This window comes from Schistocerca cancellata, chromosome 4, assembly GCF_023864275.1.
Source record: "Schistocerca cancellata isolate TAMUIC-IGC-003103 chromosome 4, iqSchCanc2.1, whole genome shotgun sequence".
NCBI classification, from domain to species: Eukaryota; Metazoa; Arthropoda; class Insecta; order Orthoptera; family Acrididae; genus Schistocerca; species Schistocerca cancellata.
Window position 1 is genome coordinate 662,050,383 of NC_064629.1, and position 19,638 is coordinate 662,070,020.

Consider the following 19,638-nt stretch of genomic DNA (forward strand, 5'->3'; position numbering starts at 1 on the left):
GATGATTATGAACGTTACGGAAATTTATCTCACATGCTTTATGTTGAATGAGAAACATTGAATGATCCGTTTTGCTTTCCCTACGTTGAAATGATATAATGTCGGCGTCAACAGCCTTCTTCCACGCCGGAAGCTGAAACTTGTATCATTCTGGATTAATGATAATTGAATGTCTCATATGTATACATAGCCCACAAGGCGACGTCAGAAACCACCAGGGGAGAACGCCGCATAAAAACCAAACGTGCGCGCGCGTCTCCACTCTGAAGAACCGTATCGGAGAATCACGGCAAGCATTTCGCTGAAGAGCTGCCTCGTCAGAGAGCCGAGAAATGGCAGCGTCGTAGCAAGTATTTGTCAACACTCTGATAGTGCATTTACTTCCGGGTGTAGGTCGGCGTTACCTCGCTAAATTCACTTAACATTCGTTTTCCACATCGAAGACTCGTACGATATAATCCACTGCAAGATGACACAATTAGAAAGTATATTTAATTTCTGGACTCCAAGAATGGCGTTCTTCACATAAGTAACACCTGTTTGTGTGTGCATTCGGGAGGACGATGGTGCAATCCCGCGCCCGGCCATCCTGATTTAGGTTTTCAATGATTTCCCTAAATTGCTTCAGGCAAATGCCGGGATGGTTCCTTAGGAAGGGCACGGCCGATTTCCTTCCCCATCCTTCCCTAATCCGAGCTTGTGCTCCTCTCTAATGACATCGTTGTCGACGGGACGTTAAAACAGTAATCTCCACCTCCTCTGTTTCTGTGTTTAAGGTTGCGTTTTGAGGCTCAGGCAACATCGCAGTGACTATAGTCCGCCTCTGGCCGCCAGTGTGTCGTTAGCTCAGAGGTTCCCTTGTGCGTTGCAGTGCTTGTACTATAAGTTCGAATCACGGTAGAAGCCGCTGACTAAAACCTTTTATTTTCCATTTTAATTAATGGAGTTGCAAACTGCTAGTAAACATTTCTTATGCGAAATCTGAAGAATGCCTTTAAACATCAATCTTCGTCCGATTTCGACTTAGTAAATTAAGTTAATATCATGGATTTCTGCTTTGCAAATTCCAAGGTGCTTCACTGTAAAATAGGTCCTGAAAAGATTCAAACCGACTGTCAACGATATAAATTTGAGCTTTGTTCGTCATATAGGTCTAACATGTCAGAAGGTTGTTTATGAAGTGCACATGTTCATTAATATAGTTCACATCTTCTAAATTTTTGCAATAGCGTTTAACTGTAGACGTTTTCTAACACCGGCGTTAGCAATTCCTTTCCATTCTCTGAAACCTTCAAAACGACAAATTTATCTGGATTAAATCTGATGACCTTAACTATCACTTCCGATCAACAATAAATACTTCATGAACCCATACATGGAACTCCAAATGTGCAGTGTGCCTGCACTGCTACAGAGCATGCATTGCAAGGTATTCACACAGTTTATCGCATAGACTTACCATAAGGAATGAAACAAGAACTGTAATACACTTTACACCACAGACGCTCACTCTGGCTTGACGAAAACATCCAAACATTGACCAAAAGTTGCACAAATAATTAAGTTTGAAAGGAAAAGAAACGAGGTATGAAGCATTTATAAATTCATCGAATGTAGTGAGGTGGTTTAATTTCGTCCCAGTCTATAAAATTAATTTCGGGCCATACTCAGCTCTTGCCGATTACCCGCCTACTAATCAGGGCGTCTGTCTCCGTTGCTTTTGAGCGTGAATGGAAATTGTAGAAATTTTCTGTGGAGCAACATTTAATAATAAAGCGTTTCAAATCATCAAAAGCGATGAGCGGTAGCAGGCGCTTTCGATAAAGAACGGGGGAGTGCAGCGCCGCTGCTGTCGCCACGGCCGCTGCCAGTAGCCAGCAAATGGATCCCGGAGCTTTGCCGCATACGGCGTCCAGAGGAGGACAGTCTGCAGGAAATCTGCCGCAAAATCGTTACTAGATAAAATTTTGATATCGGTGTGTCACAAAGCGAAATAGATTGAATCTGCGCTACCATTACATTCACGCCTTCAGCATTCAGACAGAAGAGGCTATAAAAATATTTTATGCCAGCTGCTCTCGATCCACTGACATTATGAACAGAAACAACGCACGCTACCACTAGACCACAGGCGTAATCAGCCTGGAGTCTCTCTATCTTGGGACAAGTTTTCCTCCAGGAAGTGCCGCAGTCTACAGTGTTGTCAGATTGTGCAGATAACCGGACTTAGAGAATTAGCGAGTTGGCCAGTTTCTTTGTCCCATGTCGCGATCGGCGCGGACTTAGCCTCTGAAGCGGCCGGCCGCCGGTCAAGTTTTATGTCAAAGAGTGTACAGAGTACAAACAGGATCCTACAATAATTCTTGCTGTAAACTCTAAGTCACACTTTGTCACCATGTCTTTAAAAACAAGAGACCTTAACATGTGAGAAAAATCTCATGGCCAATGACAAACCTTCCATACACTGATGCATCCCTAGATGGTATGCACCAAGAATGTCAGTTTTAAAATTATCAGCTTCTGAATGAATATTATGATTGATCAGCAATGGGAATATATTTCGATTCAGCAAGCTCCATTGATAACTCAGTCAATGATCAACATTTTTTTAAGAAAGTGTTACATCTGCCACGACATATTTAACATACTGCCAGTGGAATACATACAGCAAGTATGTATGTCAAGACTTATTGTACAAACACAACACAGCAGCTGATTCATGGCCTATGCAATGCTTACAAAAAGCACATTTTGTTTACTCATTTTATGATATATAACTATTTCTAACATGCTTCAAAAGTAGTATCATATGGTGAATATCACAAAACTAACATATGTAATGCACTACCTGACAACGCAATACATCTTGCAAATTATAACAATGACTTGCCTTCAGATGTGGAAACAAGTAACAAATCAGATTATGCACCTAGGTACCAACAGGTTACACTGAGCAGTGTGTAATGAAATCCCAGTGTGGGTGTGTACTGTGTAATGACCTCCACATATAGCAATGCTGTCCCTCATCTTAAGAGATTATGTGAAAATAAAAGATTACATGAAGACTGATTGTAATGTAATACTCAACAACCAGTGTTGTCCCTCATTTCAAAATTACATCAAAAGCAAAACTGAGACCATATGTGAATCAAACAGAATGTAAAATTCACTAGCCTTTAACTGGACAAATAGATTCAAAATAATTATGACCAAGCATTCAACAGAGCTAGCCAACAGCTAATGATTTAAATACCTGAAATACAACGCAAGTGGCTGAGGTCTTATACTGATACTGCTAAGGCTGTATTGGTACTCTGAAACTTAGATGAAATGAAATATCATGCACACTGACAATAAATGCACATTGCTAGAGCTCACACACCATTTGAATTTGGACACTTCACACATCACACAGATTGGTGGCTCAAAGTGCAAAGTGACTAAAGGAAATAGCAGTGGACTGATCATAATAGTTTGACTAGGCTCTCTCCACAGTGTGCAATCCTTTCTAATAGTTCAGTTTCCCCACTCACTTCACTGCAGACACATTTTAAGCTTTTTGGAAGAAATCTGCATTTCTCATTGCCACTGACATACGTTATTTTTTCATCTGGTGCTCAATTCATCCCTTTTTTCATCATTCCTTGAGCCAACTTCGGTAAAAATATCTACGTAATACATAACTCCCCAATAGGTGGGAAACTCCAAAATAATGTTATCCACCTAGTTTAGCACAGGGTGTTCAAGTAATGGGATGATCCATCCCTTCAGTGTCCATTCAACACAGAGCACTTCTCCCATTGACAAATGGGAGAGTGACCTGGTGGGGAAACCACTTCATGCACTTGCTTAATACTGTGAGTCTTCTGGGAAACTTCTCTAGTTGTATTGACTATCTTGAACTCCCACAGCTGATGACTATATGCTTATGGTGTAAAAGATGATGATGATGATGATGATGATTATGATACTACTGCTGCTGCTGCTGCTGCTGCTACTACTACTACTACTACTACTACTGCTACTAAAATCTAGTGAGACAATTTAACCACAACCATACATGTGAAATAAGCTTTTGAGAATGAATTTTAAAGAAAATTTGTAAACCACAAGAATATAAAAATGATATCACTGATTTTGAGGCAATAAATAAATGAATTATTTACCTGTTTGGATCTCAAATGGCTTAGTTTTCCCTCATGGATATTGTCATACGTACAATATAAGTACGTTGTGATAGCATATTTCAAAAATGAGTCACCTATTGTTTCCAGTCTTTCCAAGTTAATTCCATCATTGGCATTTGACATTGTTAATGCTTGAAGTATTATACTTGGACTTGGACCAGGATGCCCTTCAAGTTCTGGCTGTGCATCAAAACTAAATTTACTAATTATATCTTCCTCCTCATCACCATCAACATTCCATGACAATCTCCTGTCACACACTGTTACACTACCAGCTGTGTATAAAGCTTCTTTGGTATCTAAGTCATCATCGCCATTATCTAGTGAAAGTTTACCTACATTGAAGACTATTTTACAGCCAGCTACAAAATGTGAATGTGAGAAGCTGTTCTGCAGAAGACTGCTATTTACAGACCTTTGTATATGTATTTCAACAGGAATATTCTGAAATTGCCCTGCACAAGAGGACAGGGATCTCACAATCTCCAGAGGCTGATCTTTTCTTATTAGTATACCACTCTTTCTTATATAACATATGTTCTTCTTTGTTGCTTCATCAAAATGATTTGCATACATTTCTGTAATTTTGTCAGATTCAGCATCAGATTTACTGTCACTGTCAGAATTACTGAAATGATTAACAAGCGAATCTAATGCAACTGCCATGTCCCAATTCCATGGCACTTCACTGGCTGCAACACTCGTTGCCACAACTGCACTGCTGCTTTTTAAAGCTGGTTGCTTGGTCTGTGGTTCATCCTCTACAGCCTCTGCAACATTATCACTTTTGAATTCAATTCTAATTCCTGAATGTACTTGAAAAGCATTGCAGTCAAAACTGTCTGTTTCATGTACAAGCTCATTGTAAGATTCATCTGATTCATATCCTATACAGTCACCATCAAAATTAGTAAAATGGTCTGCTCTCATCCAGCTACTTGGTGACCCATATCGTACCTTTCCTTCAAACTGAGCTTCAATTCCTGTTCCCCAGTCACTGCTTCCTTCTCCATTATGTAAGTCTGTTAACTCCGAATCATTTCCAAGCAATGTTAAATTTGATGGTAGAGCAATATTTGGATCAAATTCATCAATATCACCTGATTCCATTGGATTTCTTTCTGCCATGTCATTTGACCATGTACCAATTTCCATCCATTCACCAGACAATTTATTCTCTTCTTCTGTCAAGATCTCATTTGCAGTCTTCTTCTTTTGCTCACAGTAAATATCTTTTACTTCGGCTTCATTACTTGTCTTACTTAATTTAGATGTCACTGTTTCCTGCCCAAAAGTAACCACTTTGATTTCAGGTACTTTAGCAGCATTTTCTTTGGATCTTTTCAATACATCTGCTAGACTCCATCCAAAATTCAATGGAGGCCACTCAAAATCTGTAAAGGAAATAAAAGAAAGTAGTAGTCTCATGATACATTAATATTCTCTGTCAGTCTAACATCAATAATGAATATGTCTGACAAAAGCAGTAGTTTCAGCTGATGCAGCATGAAAGAAATGTAATTTAAATAAAAAAACTCAACTAATTTCTTTGAATGTTTTTATATAGAAGAGGAAGAAAGCATATTGACAAGAACCAAACCTGCTGGAAGTTTCTCTTGGCCAAGTGCAATATTATTAGCTACTTGACATCTAATCTGATCTGCAAGTAAGAGTGCGTTTATCCTATAAAGAATACATGGGAGGCAAACAGCTTTTCGCCATAAAGATGCTGGAAAAGGATGAACAGTACATAACTCTGGAACCAAAATCTGCTTCTGTTCCAGATTTTCACGTTTTGCTTTTTTTGTTTCTTCGCTGCTGGTAGGTAAAGCAACCCCTTTCCGGTTAACATACCTAAAAAAGAGCAAAAATAGCTTCAATTACAATTAGGTTTCATGTATGCTATTATATCTCTCTCTACTGAGAAGCAGTTTACTCTGCCATTGTATAGAGTTTACAATAATTTTGTTACCAATACATAACATACATCTTATTCTCTTGCTCTTAAAATATGAAGATGTGGGTATCAACAATAATGTCCTGTCTTTACTTTAGTCATGAAGAAGTCACCACATAATTCACAAAATTCTGATAAAATTTTAAAAATAAAATGAACTAAAATGACAGAAATTATCTGTAATGAAGCATTATAGCAGAAGACTCTAAACCACAGCAAGAAACTCTTGTATAGAATAAAGGGAGTGTGCCACCAAGTAAGCCTTTTCATTTAAATTTTCTGGGGTTTGTCACTTTTTCAGTTCTGTTGGAAGCCCAGAATTAAATCTGTTTCTTGTTTGCTGACATTAGAGGACAACACGTTGCTTCCTATTTGCCAAACGTAAACTTAACCTATGGTCAACTTTTTCCTTAATTCCATAATCCCCAAATTTAAGCTTAAGTATAGAATGGTCAAAACAAATGTTTTTGATAAAACAAATAAGGTACATACCACCCTGAAGTCACCATTCACCTCTGAAAGTGCATCACATAAAAAGAAAAAAAATGGTATTTTCTGTTAATGCTTATTTCATAAAGCTAAATTGAGGCCCTTATACATGAAATGAGATAAGCCAGCTAGTCATTTGTGTACTCATACAGATGAGTAAAATGCACACATCTATTGTGAAGATATCTATGCAAATCAGTTTGATAAAGTGGTTCCTTTAGTAAGCACAAACAACTGGATGGTGTATAACGTTCCGTGTATGGGGGCCTGAAGATGATGCCAACGAGGCACCAAAACTGGTAATAAAATTATTCCATAAATTTATGGCCATTGGATATATGTTTTCTGCTAGTCATTGACCAGTTGCAGTCCAATTCTTTCATTTATACAAGATAGAATTACAGAAATTGAATAGACAATTGATATGTATCGCACTGATATTCATAAGCCCACCTAATAATTCATAATACCCATGTTAGTCCTCAGTGATTCGATATTCAAAACTGATTCAATTTCCTCCTTGCTTGTTTCATGTAGGTGCATGTGACATAATTCTCTTGGGAGATTTGTTTCTAAACATTCTGCATTCTTATAATACTTGACAGTATTGTCTGTACTGACATTTTATAACTGGACCATGATTGCCATTTATATTATGATATAGGTCCCATTTCCTCCTACCATCACAGTATGTAATATGTACTATTTGATGAAACTGTATATACTTATTATTTTTCTTACGTTTTTATGTTAAGATTCTGTTCTTTTAGCTTAAGTATTTCAAGCTCAAACATTTGCTGCAATGAGTCTCCAAAGACTTCTTCAATTCACTTACTTCCTGCAGCAGTCATACAGGTATTAATCTCACTTCATCATTATTAATGGAAGTACATTTCATTATACAAATACTTTAGGGAGTAAAGGCAACAATTCGCCAAATAGGTGAGGTACTGAGTCTTTGGAAAGCACATACACTGATCAGCCAGAACATTTTGACAACCTACCTAATAGCCAGTATGTCCACCTTGACCAAGGTAACAGCAGCAACACATTGTGGCACAGAAGCAATGAGGCCTTGGTAGGTTGCTGGATGGACTTGGCACCACATCTGCACACACAATTCACCTAACTCCTGTAAATTTCAGTTAGGGTGGGAAATAAGCTCTGACACCACATTCAATCACATCCCAGATGTGTTAGGTCTGATTCAGATCTGGACAGTTGGGGAGCAAACACATCAATTGGAACTTGTCACTGTGATCCTCAAACCACTTCATCACACTCCTGGTCTTGTTATTTGGGGCATTACCTTGTTTAAAAATACCACTGCTGTCGGGAAACAACATCATCACGAATAGATACACATCATCAGCAACCAGTGTATGACACTCCTTGGTCATCATGGTGCCTTGCATGAGCTCCTCTGGACCCAGGGATGCCCACGTGAATGTTCCCCAGAGCATAATCAAGCTGCCACCAGCTTGTCTCCTCTCCACAGTACAGGTGTCAAGGAGCTGTTCCCCTGGAAGATGACAGATTTGCACCCTCCCAACGGCATGCTGAAGAAGGTATCAGGATTCATTACACCATGCAATGCCCTGCCACTGTGCCAACATCCAGTGCTGATGGTCACGTGCCCATTTCAGTTGTAGTTGTCAATGTTGTGGTGTTAATGTTGGCACATGCATGGGTTATTGTCTAAGGAGGCTCATCGCTTGGAATGTTTGGTGCATTTTGTGTTCAGGCACACCTGTACCCTGCCTAGCATTAAAGTCTGATATTAGTTCTGGTACAGCCTGTCACATGTCCTGTTTTACCAGTCTCCACAGCCTATGATGTCCAATACCTGTAATGAGAGGTGTAAGAATGTACAGGGGTGGCCCCCCAACCCCATGATGTCTGGACCTTGTTTCACCACTTGTTGAACACAAACCACAGCACTCCATGAACACCTGACAAGTTGTGTAATTTCTGAAATACTCGTGCCAAGACTCTGGGTCACCATAATCTGCCCTCTGTCAAACTTAGATCATGCACCTTCCCCAATCTACACATAGACAGCACGCTCACTGATACTACATGCACGATGCCTGTGTCTGACTAGCAGTCATTCCTCGCCAGGTGACGCTGCTATTGCCTGGACAGGTTTGTAGGTTGGTGGTCATAATGTTCTACATTGTGTCAGCACTGCATATCTCTGTGTGTGTGTGTGTGTGTGTGTGTGTGTGTGTGTGTGAGGGGGGGGGGGGGGACATGCTTGTGGGCTTTATACCAACGAAGAAGAATCTGTTTGAAAGCCAGTAACATTCTCGGTCTTTTTTGGTGCTTATCAACAACTCAACACTTCAATTATTCAATAACCTGCTGAATTGTCACTTCTACTACTTAAATTATTTATATTCCACCAAGAACTGTCCATTACCATATTTTCACTACATAACATAATCTGAAATGAAACATATGCAACAAAGAAACATTATGTTTTCAAGATATGGAAAAATCGTTATTTGGTGTGATGAATGGCAGCTTGCTCTGAATGTAGAAAAATGTAAGTTAATGAAGATGATTACGCAAAATAATTGTGTAATATTTGAATATAGCATTGGTGGTGTGCTGCTTGACACATTGATTAAATATCCTGGCATAAACAATGCAAAGCAATATGAAATGGGGTGAGTGCTTAAGGATGATAGTACAGAAGGCGAATGTTTGACTTTGGTTTACTGAGAGAATTCTAGGTAAGTGTGGTTCATCTATAAAGGTGATTGCATAAGAAACACAAGTGCCACCTATTTTGACTACTGCTCTAGTGTTTGGGATCCCCAGCAGATCTGATTAAAGAGACACCAAAGCAATTCAGAGGTGTGATACTAAACTAGTTACTGGTAGGTTTGATCAACATATAAGTATTATAGAGATGCTTCATTAACTCAAATGTGAATCCGTGGAGGAAAGGCAACATTCTTTCCCCAAAACACAACTGAAGAAATGTAGAGAACTGGCATTTGCAGCTTACTGCAGAACAATTCTAGTGTCACAACATATATTCCACATTAGGGCTGTAAAGACAGTGTAAGAGAAGTTACGGCTCGTATGGAGGCATATAGACAATAATTTTTACCTTGCTCCACTTGTGAGTGGAACAGGAAAGGAAACAACTAGTACAAGGTACCCTCCACCACACACCATACAGTGGCTTGCGGAGTATGTACATAGGTAGATTGTTGAAACAAACAGAATTATTAGATCTAACAAATTGAAAACTGAATCATACAGTAATCTTATATGGCCAAGGATAACCATCCAAAATGGAGCAAGGTTAACAGATGAATGTTTTTATTGTCTACCAGATTCAGATGAAAGGATGATAATTACTATAAGACAATTTAAGCTTCATGCAGCAACGGTACCCAACAATGGGATGACAACTGTGTCTAGGAAAACAGTATGAATGCATGTATAACTGTCCCAAACCCAATTGTGCTATGGACCATATGCAAAAGGGGTATCTCACAGCTTCTGAAAACAAGTAGACTTGAGTACACATGTGTTGTTAGAAATAGGACAGCAATTATGAATGACAGCCCTTTTATGGCAGTAATTACGGTTAGCAAATATATATCGAGGAGGCTATGATCAACTTCGTATGTTAGAGATATTAAGAAATAATGTGGTCCAACTTAAAACTTAACCTCTATTACATTAAATTATTAATCTCCCCCCCCCCCCTCTCTCTCTCTCTCTCTCTCTCTCTCTCTCTCTCTCTCTCTCTCTCTCTCTCTCTCTCGTCTCGTGTAGGGTGTGCATGTGCTGGGTCGTTGTATCAGACAAGTCTTGCACCTGGGTCTTCTACAGGGATGTGACCCATGCGGTAAGGAATTAGGAGTGGTTGTGGCATAAGGATTGACCAGGATATTGTACAGATTGTGAGAGAGTGGCAAAATAAAACTTTGGGAGGGATGGGAAGGATTGTGGGTGGGATGTTCCTCATTTCTGGGCATGATTATACCTGTATCTTCCACCAGGGCTTCAACTACCTACATGTGTGTATGTGTTCTCTAGTTCAAAAAACAATTTCACTGAAAACAGACAAAATTTTCAGTCTTGTTTATGTGCCTGTTGATAACTCAATGCATCTACTATTCTGTCAACTGTTACCTTTAAATAACCCATCACAATTTGGAAATAATAGTAATGTCCACAGCCATAACACTCAATGTAAAAAAGACCTTTATTACTTCTTACTAAAGCTCTCAGCGAATCAGAAAGGAGTTCTATGTGCGTCTTGATCATTTTCTCAATAAAATAAAATGTCTAATAAATAGTAATGCAAATTCTAAATCTAGCTTAGAATCATCTCTTCCAGACTACCCTTTCTGCTCCACATGTGAATTTTTAATTAAGAATTAGCAGCAGGTGTAGCTTTTATTTTAAAAAATTAAGTGTATCACTTGTTATAGGAGTAATATTTAAGACTAATATGTTCATTCTTATTAAATTTACGCCATTGCACTATTTTGAAACCCATAAATGATCAGCACATTGCCATACTCACAAACAACTCATGTATGTATAGCCTGTAAACTGACTCATTCCATATCATTTTGATAAAAATTATGCAAATGATCTATAGAACATGTAACTAATAATTAGTTAACAGGTATCCTCATATCTTAGCAGATGCGTCACACCATTCTGATGTTTTCAATACTGTATTTTCTTTTCTTTGTTCTTTTGTATTTTGCAAGCAACTTTACACCACCTAATTTGTCTGATAGATTACAACTCATTTTCGACTTTCATGATTAGAAATGAGAGACTAACTACACAAAGTAAACACTATAAAACCACAATCTCATGCCATGTACACTGTATTTTTATACCAAGTCACATTCTGTTTCTGACTATATACAAGTAGAAGGTCTGCATTACCTATTTTTATTCTATTAATTCTACTGTATTATCTAATATGATTCAATGGCTCTTAAAAATTATTTAGATATACGAACATGATGACATGCATCAGGCTCTGTTCAATATCTTATCATGATTAATAGGATTTCACTGGGCCCTAGTTAAAAAAAAAAAAGTAGACCTAACATAAAGAGCACCGTCACTAAGCAGAAACGTTTGGGAAGGAAACTAGACTGTAACCCCCTAACATAAATTTCTAGAATGAAACAACATTATTGGATGACCCTGTGCTGTAATTCATATGTAAGTACATGTAGCACAAGAAATAACAGACTATGCAGGATTTTGTGAAGTGCTGTCATTACTCAAGAAACTGCATTTACTTGAAACTTTGGAGTTAAATATCTTATTTTCATAAGATGTGAATTAGGCACGAAGTACACTTCACTTTTAGTTTCTTTTCCAACTTCTCAAACTGTACCCACCTGACAGGAAAATAGTGTCAAAATTAATTAATAGTAGTCAAGGTTCATTAGCAGTTGATATATTTCAAGTGAAACATAACATCAACTAACCGTGGAGTCAGAAAATTAAGTCTTGCAGATGTGTGATCAACATCCAGAAGTGGTTGTGTATCATTTTGTATCTGGATATTGTACTTTTTGAAATAATATTCATCAAATGTTTTGTATTCAGATCCAGGAAACGTTGATTTGGGATTCAAATGAGAGCAAATTTCAGCAACATAGAAGTACTGTAATTAAAAAAATCAATATTAAAGCAGTAATACAGGTATAGAAACAAGAAAATGAGTACATTAGGACAATTTCAAGAGAAATATCCAGGATTTAACAATCAGTCACACACATATAAAAGTACAGTAGAAACACTTTGTTTTACTATGTTTGCTTGGAGCTTAATTTCCTTTACTGAGCACATTTAATAGCAAATACTCTAAAAATTAAATTTTTGTTCAGTTTAAATGAGTGCAAATTTTTAGTAATTATGACTGATTTTGATGTAATGATAAAGTGTACCAAATGTACATTTCATCTTCTGTCCAAGTACATTGCATCTCTCAATTTTCTGAAGATGCATTCATTTACAGTAACATCCAAGAATGTTAAGCTTTTGAACCTGTGTAACACATCATCTGGTTTTGAAACTATAAGTAATACAGCACATGATCATGTGTAGTATCTACACTAACAAATCTGACAGGAGTCCATTATTAAGTAAAGTAACTAGACCAGCATAAATACAAACGCTGAAAAAGAAAAACAGTGATATGTATACAGCACGAGAAAGACATGAAGAATAGGCCACAAATAAAGCAACCTTTCATGAAGCTTTAATCATCACCTTGAAAAAAAAAAGTTGTTTGTTTGCTTGTAGGTACATGTCTGCAGTCCAGGTGGACAATGAAATTCCCATGGTACAATAGCACCCCACATGAGGAACAAAAACAAAACAACGCAGCCCTTTATCACTTTATTAATGTGCTGCACCATTTTGCTCTGGCTCCTCTAACAGTGTGCTAAGGTACTGTGGTGTAGAAATTTCATTGTGTACTTGGACAGGAGATATGTATCCACAAATAAAAGAATAATTATATACCTTTATTTTTTCAAAGTTATAACTAAAACTTTATGACTACCTCTCACAGTCAAACATTTATCAGATTCAAGATATAAAATATAAGTTGCTGATGGTCATTTCTTAGGATCACTATTTATAATAAAGGGGCGAACAAAATAATTTGAACACCTGTGCACAGAGACTAAATCTTTATCAGTAGGTTGGCCTTCCTTCTGAATGAATTACAGCTTAGACAGAATTCAGAATGGCCATATACAAGCAAGTAATGTACAACAGTCACAGGGATATGTACACATCTCTCCTACAAAAGAATTGTTAATTTAGAAAGTGTCATTGGAAGAAGGAAGGTTAAGGTTTAATGTTCTGCCAATGACTGGATCATTAGAAACAGAGCACAAGGCCAGACTGGGGAAAGATGGAAAAGGACATTAACTGTTCTGGTTATTGCTTTAAGTAATTTAGGGAAGACCTAAATCTGGATGGTCACCTGAGGATTTGAACCAATATTCTTTTGATGTGAGATACACAAATACTATTTGTGCACCCTAGTCAAAGGGATACACTTTAATCCTCCTACAAAAAGGTCACTTATTCAGAAAGTGTCGTTGGAAGCAGTAAGATTACATCCTAATCATCCTAGAGGGAGTGCAGATTGTGGGAAGATGTTGACACTTTTCAAAGTAACCATTCCAAAGGTGAATCTAGTGTTTTAGGATTGTGCCACCCTGGCCAGATATCCATAATATCACATGAAGATTCAATTATATCCAAATGAGAGGGCTAAGGGGATGGGAGTGGGGGAAGAGGACGAGCACTTCAGGTGCTGACTTCATCATTGCCCACTAAATCAGTACTGGATTACTCCCTAACTGAGAACGAGAGCTTTATCATCTTCATACAAGAGTTGTTGCCAGGAAACACAGTGTACAGTTTTGGTGATAGACGGTCATTCACAATCCTGATATAATCTTGCCCTATAACTTGGCCATGCAGGACTACAAATAAGCCAAGATCACGGTGTGGCAATACAACCCACATCTTCATGTAGGACTCAGTCAGTCAACATAATAGGTTACAATAGGTTACTGTTAGTGATTTGTAAACAAATCCTTCAATTGTGACAAATTTGTCTAGCCAGGTGACATTCACCTGTTGTAGTTATGTTCAGTTTATATGCTCCCTACACCAGCTTCACTGTGTCAAGGCAGGGCATGGTGTAATCAATGATTTTGAAACAGCCTTTTACCATTGATAGTTATACGCAGTTCCTATCGAATAGTTTTTGATCATACATTATCCTGCATGTGTGTCTTTGGCTCAGGAGTTTTCTAAAAAGCTGTTATGTCATGTTATCTGGCACAAAATCTTTCCGTCTCTATCAATCACCTTCAAAATCTGATTAGTGCACAATGAACTGAAAATAAATGCTTGTTCATTGTGCGATAAGTGCTGTGGCCTGACCACTGTCTATGGCCTCTTCGCCTCTCCCCACTTTCTTTCCATAAATTTCACACAATTTGCAACCCTTCTGTTGGTTGTCACTTTTTTCCAGTTAATGAAATAATCCACTGCCTTGTCAAAAATAACAGTTACAACATTTTCTCTAGTGACAACTAAAATGCAACTGTCTTTATAAAAAAAATAGTGTCTGTTCTTGTGAAAACTTATTAGGAGCTTTCATATCCCAATACAATTATATTTCAAATTTGATTATCACAGTTGTCTTTCTAGAATCAAAATAAAAAAGGTTCCCGATTATTTATAAAAAGAAAAAGTTTATAACATAGCACCTGTCAATACATCACAACAGAAATGGTGTGGTGTGGTGTGCACACATAACATGTTTGCAATACCTGAGGCTGATCCTGATTACGATACCATGGCATTATTACAGCATCATGGTATTTGGAAGCATCAAATACGAACTGCGCTCTTTCTTCCTGAGGAATAGGTTGTGGACGAAGATCACAATCTTTATATATACGTTCTAGAAATTCCCAGTCAACTTCAGCCAGAGATTCTTTGGTTTCTGTAAGAAATGAAGTTTACAAATGAAATCATAAACTAGTGTGAACCATAACACTGATGATGTCTACTGTGATTTAGTTGTTCTTAAAATGTTTATTCACCAATAAAATCACATACTTATTACATTTTATTATTGCTTTGGTTGTCACCAACACCCTATTTTGAGAACCCACAGCAGTGGTGTGACTAAAACTTACATACTATTGTGATAACATTTTATTTTTTAATCACTGCTTCTTCATAAATGTGTTGTGCTGTGTGATAAGACAGTCAGTTAATAGAACATGTTATCTTCCAAAATTGTCTCACACACTTCATGTAATGAGAGTTGGTGCTATGACTGTTGCAGGAAAATGTTTCTCTGGCACTAAGACTGATTTTCACCTTGATAGAAACATTAATATTTTATTTATTCTTTCACAATTACAGCCTATTACATGGGTTATTAAAATACACAACATAAATCTGTACATTTGTAGATAACAATTTAAGAGCATAAAAGAGCACAGTTCGATGTCAATGAACAGTAGTCAGCATGGGGTATGAGCTAGGCATCTGCTTCGGAGGGTGATATGCACCAATATTTACTCAATGGTCATTGAGGATACACTGTTGATAGCCCTTCGGTTCATCTAAGTGGTCAGTTGTTCAACAGCTGCATGTCTATTCACCTGTACACATCTCCAATATTTACTCAATGGTCATTGAGGATACACTGTTGATAGCCCTTCGATTCATCTAGGTGGTCAGTTGTTCAACAGCTGCATGTCTATTCACCTCTACATATCTCCGCAGCCATCATTCACCCCTGTCATCTATGGCCTGTGGTGCAGCATGCACACAGTTTACATACTTAGCCATTTTGGAAATGGTTCCACCCTTGGCCAGAAAGCCAGTGATCATGCCCTTCTGGATGTCTGATAAACTGCTACATTTCCACAACATGACAATGACTGTACAGTTTTCCACATCCTCTGATACACTTTACATACCCTCCACTACAAGTGCCATCACCTGCTGTCTGTGATTAGTTATAACACTGACCTCGAACATAGGCGGTGGTCACATTGATGTGACAGGACAGTGTATTACCACCACCACCACCATCATATAAAATCATTTTAAAATAATATTTTATTATAATTTTATATTTTCTCTCTGTAAGCACAAGATGGGTATTCTCCAGACTACTGCTCTTGAAAACGTTGTAAAGCACACCCGACCAATGAAATCAAAGCTCCGTTATAAGTTTCTCAATGCTGAATAAGGTGGGGAATTTTTTGTGATGACTACCACTCTGATGGATCTTGTTAGGAATGGGCATTACCTAAATATTTTTTCTCCAGAAATGAATTCCAATTTTGTATCATATCTTGATTGGCCACCACCTCATCATCAAAATGCTTAGGTTTACATCAAGCTTCAACCACAACTGCCACTCAATCCACTGAAACTTTTGCTACTGCTTTTGTGCTAATCGGTCCTATATTCTTTCTTGTCATCCTCCATAAAAAGAGTGTCCTCTAACATGGAAAGTTACTGTCACTGTCTCCAAAAGTTTTAGTTTACTCACAAGATCATTAAGATACTTTAGAACAGAGTAATTCTTGTTCTGGTCTGAAGACGAATCAGAAAAAATTTCAAGATGTTTGACTTTCTCGTTCAGTAATTCTGTCACACAGTGATTTGCAAAAGAAACAACATGATTGGCCCCTTTTCTTCCAATATCTTCAGTTAAAGTGTAGAACACAGTAGTTGCATTTGAAAGATCATGAATATTGAAAGACTAAACAGACAACTGCCTTTTGTAATAGACAATGTTAGTACTTACAAGTTTGGCAAGCACAAATGTTTTTGGTAGTCCCTGAAGATTGCTTCTGTTTAATTACACTTTTGGCTTCTTAAAAAATCATTTCTCTTTCTTGAAAAAATGTTTCAGCTTTGGCTTTGTGTACCTTGCAGTTAATGGTGATCTTATTAACTTCTTTGATAACTTGTTTCTTCATGTTATTATCTAAAATGGCACACATTCTTGCATTCAGCACTTTCACCTGAGAGGTGTACTTATCAGAGGATGAGCATGTAACACTCCTTGGATACCAAAAAGCTTCATTGAATTTGGTGATGAATACAGTTTCTATACATTTCACATGAAATGTCCAAATTTAGGAACTCCAAGAGATAAAACTTCTCAGTCTTGTCATTGCTGTAATGACTTTATCTACCCTTAACTGAATCAATGTGATCTTTTACTGTCTTCCCTACTTCTTCCTTAATTTTCCATGGTCTATTTCCATCCTTAATTTTCCGTGGTCTATTTCCATGCTTACCCTTTCTATCTGAAAGAGACTCACCCAACTACATAAATCTCAGAATTTTCCTCAGTTGTCATCTAGTTATTCCATGTACTGCCGAGAAGGCTTTTCTGCATATACTGATTTCATGTACAATATCACCACATTCCATTCACACTCTATAGTTAAAATCACACTCTTAAAACTGAGCTCCATCTTCATTCTTCCTTGATCACCTTCTGTGAACTGGAAGTATTGTAATGAGGCCTACCTTCCATATCGTTAAATTTTCTTATAATATTTTCTCTTTCTTCACCACTTACTTCATCAAACACTAACTTATAGTTGTAGTCTTCTCCTAGTTCATATGACTGAAACCTTAATTTCTTCATGACCATATTCATTTGCTCTCACAGTTGCCTTTTCTTGACACTGTTACAATCTGAAGGTCTCTGCATTTCATCCTCAGATGAAGTACTCATCATTCAACACAACTAATACACTATTAAAAGTGAAATGAATTACTTACAACTCCTGCATTACTAAACAGAATGCCTCAAAATAAAGCAACAGTTTTCACTTGTACCAACAATGCACAATAAGGAAAATTCTCTGTTCTTGCTTTAACATTGTTTGCCAACTCACAAGAAATCTACAACTTAATACACAGCACCAGACAAAGCACATTTTTTTTCAGTACCAAGAGATATTAGGACAGTCATTCCCTGCATGACCAATCTGAAATGGATTATAGAAAATGGACTGTTCATATTATCAGACAGGTTGATTAACAATATTAAACATGGAATCCTACATGTCATAGAGATAACTAATGTTTGAAAAAAGTGGACAAAGCACATTCTTTTCCTGTACTCTTAATGTCTACAATAATTATTAATATTATATCTGTGATGATACTAAAACAAAACAAAAACAAAAGAAAACACCAATTCCTGCTATTAAAAAGCCACTACTGATTCTATGTAACTCATACCCATGCATTGGTGCTACTGTTTCTACTGCTGCTACTGTCACCACACTTTTCCTCTGTTTAGTTTGCTAATCATGGCCACTGTTTCCTTGTAGAGTTCATATATTGGCATGCATACAAGTATTTGTGTCTGGAAAACCAACTGATACATGTTCCTACATCTATCTTGCAGTCTTTGCATTTTTAAAGTTCTTGGAGTCTATGGAGCAAATGTACAGGTTTTCAGTAAAGTGAACTACTTCTATTTTATTGCAGATCATTATTTTCACGTGTCCCAATTTACAACAGGTACTGTGTTTTCAACACCACTCAAATTTTATTTAAAAAAATATTACAAGTACTCACTTTTTCTCGTAGGTACGATAAAATAAGAATTTTCTGATGCCTGTGGGTCAAACATCATAAGATACTTCTGCAGTCGCAGGACACTCGTGAAAGTGTAATTCAGGAATGTTACGATCATACCAATTTTCTCTTTTGTTAATACCACATTTGTGTCTGACAGTTCTAGGTTGACACTAACTTCACCAGAGCGTGTGAAGATAGGAAAGGGACAGATCTGGAAGAAAACACACACACATTATATGTGATACCAAATACAACAAAGTTAACAGAGTTTAAATATTTTCATAACATACAATATGGAAAATGGAACACACATTTTTGTAATAGTAGTATCAGTAGAGAGGCTCAAATTTACATAGTTTCCATCAATACAATTTCTGCCATCTTATATTATTTAGTAGTAAACGTAACAACTCATGATGTAGGGGAGGCACTGAGTCATTGAAAGACACATAAACAAGACTGAAAACTGTGTTAGTTTTTAGACTTTTTTTTTTAATCTAGCAAAGTTCTCAGGCATATTTTTGTGCCCTTAGATGACTCAGTGCCTCCACTAAACACTGAATTGTTACCTTTGTTATTTACATTCTAGCAGGACTTTCCATTGCCATAGTTACTCCACCTATACCGCTTTGTACAGTCACTCAAAATACTTGACCAATTCTATAAACTACTTATCACTGACACTAAAGTAAAACTTTTCAGGTCTTTATACAAGGGCCAATCAAAAAGTTTCCTTTTGAGGATGTTTCTGCAGCATATATGCAACATAGCATGACTCTGATGTGGATATATATGGGAAATGTCTGCCCCCGGTAGCTGAGTGGTCAGCAT

The 19,638-nt window shown here is 37.3% G+C and overlaps 1 protein-coding gene across 1 annotated transcript in view; it reads right to left on the reverse strand.

The window, feature by feature from the left end:
- LOC126183590 (endoribonuclease Dcr-1-like) overlaps positions 1-19,638 on the reverse strand; it is a 295,755-nt gene that overhangs the window by 52,873 nt on the left and 223,244 nt on the right. Inside the window, exons 16-20 of the mRNA XM_049925687.1 lie at positions 18,805-19,018; positions 15,000-15,175; positions 12,123-12,301; positions 5,788-6,041; positions 4,167-5,581 (exon numbers count right to left, since the gene is read on the reverse strand). Coding sequence (XP_049781644.1) covers positions 4,167-5,581; positions 5,788-6,041; positions 12,123-12,301; positions 15,000-15,175; positions 18,805-19,018 — 2,238 coding nt within the window. The remainder of the gene's footprint in view (positions 1-4,166; positions 5,582-5,787; positions 6,042-12,122; positions 12,302-14,999; positions 15,176-18,804; positions 19,019-19,638) is intronic.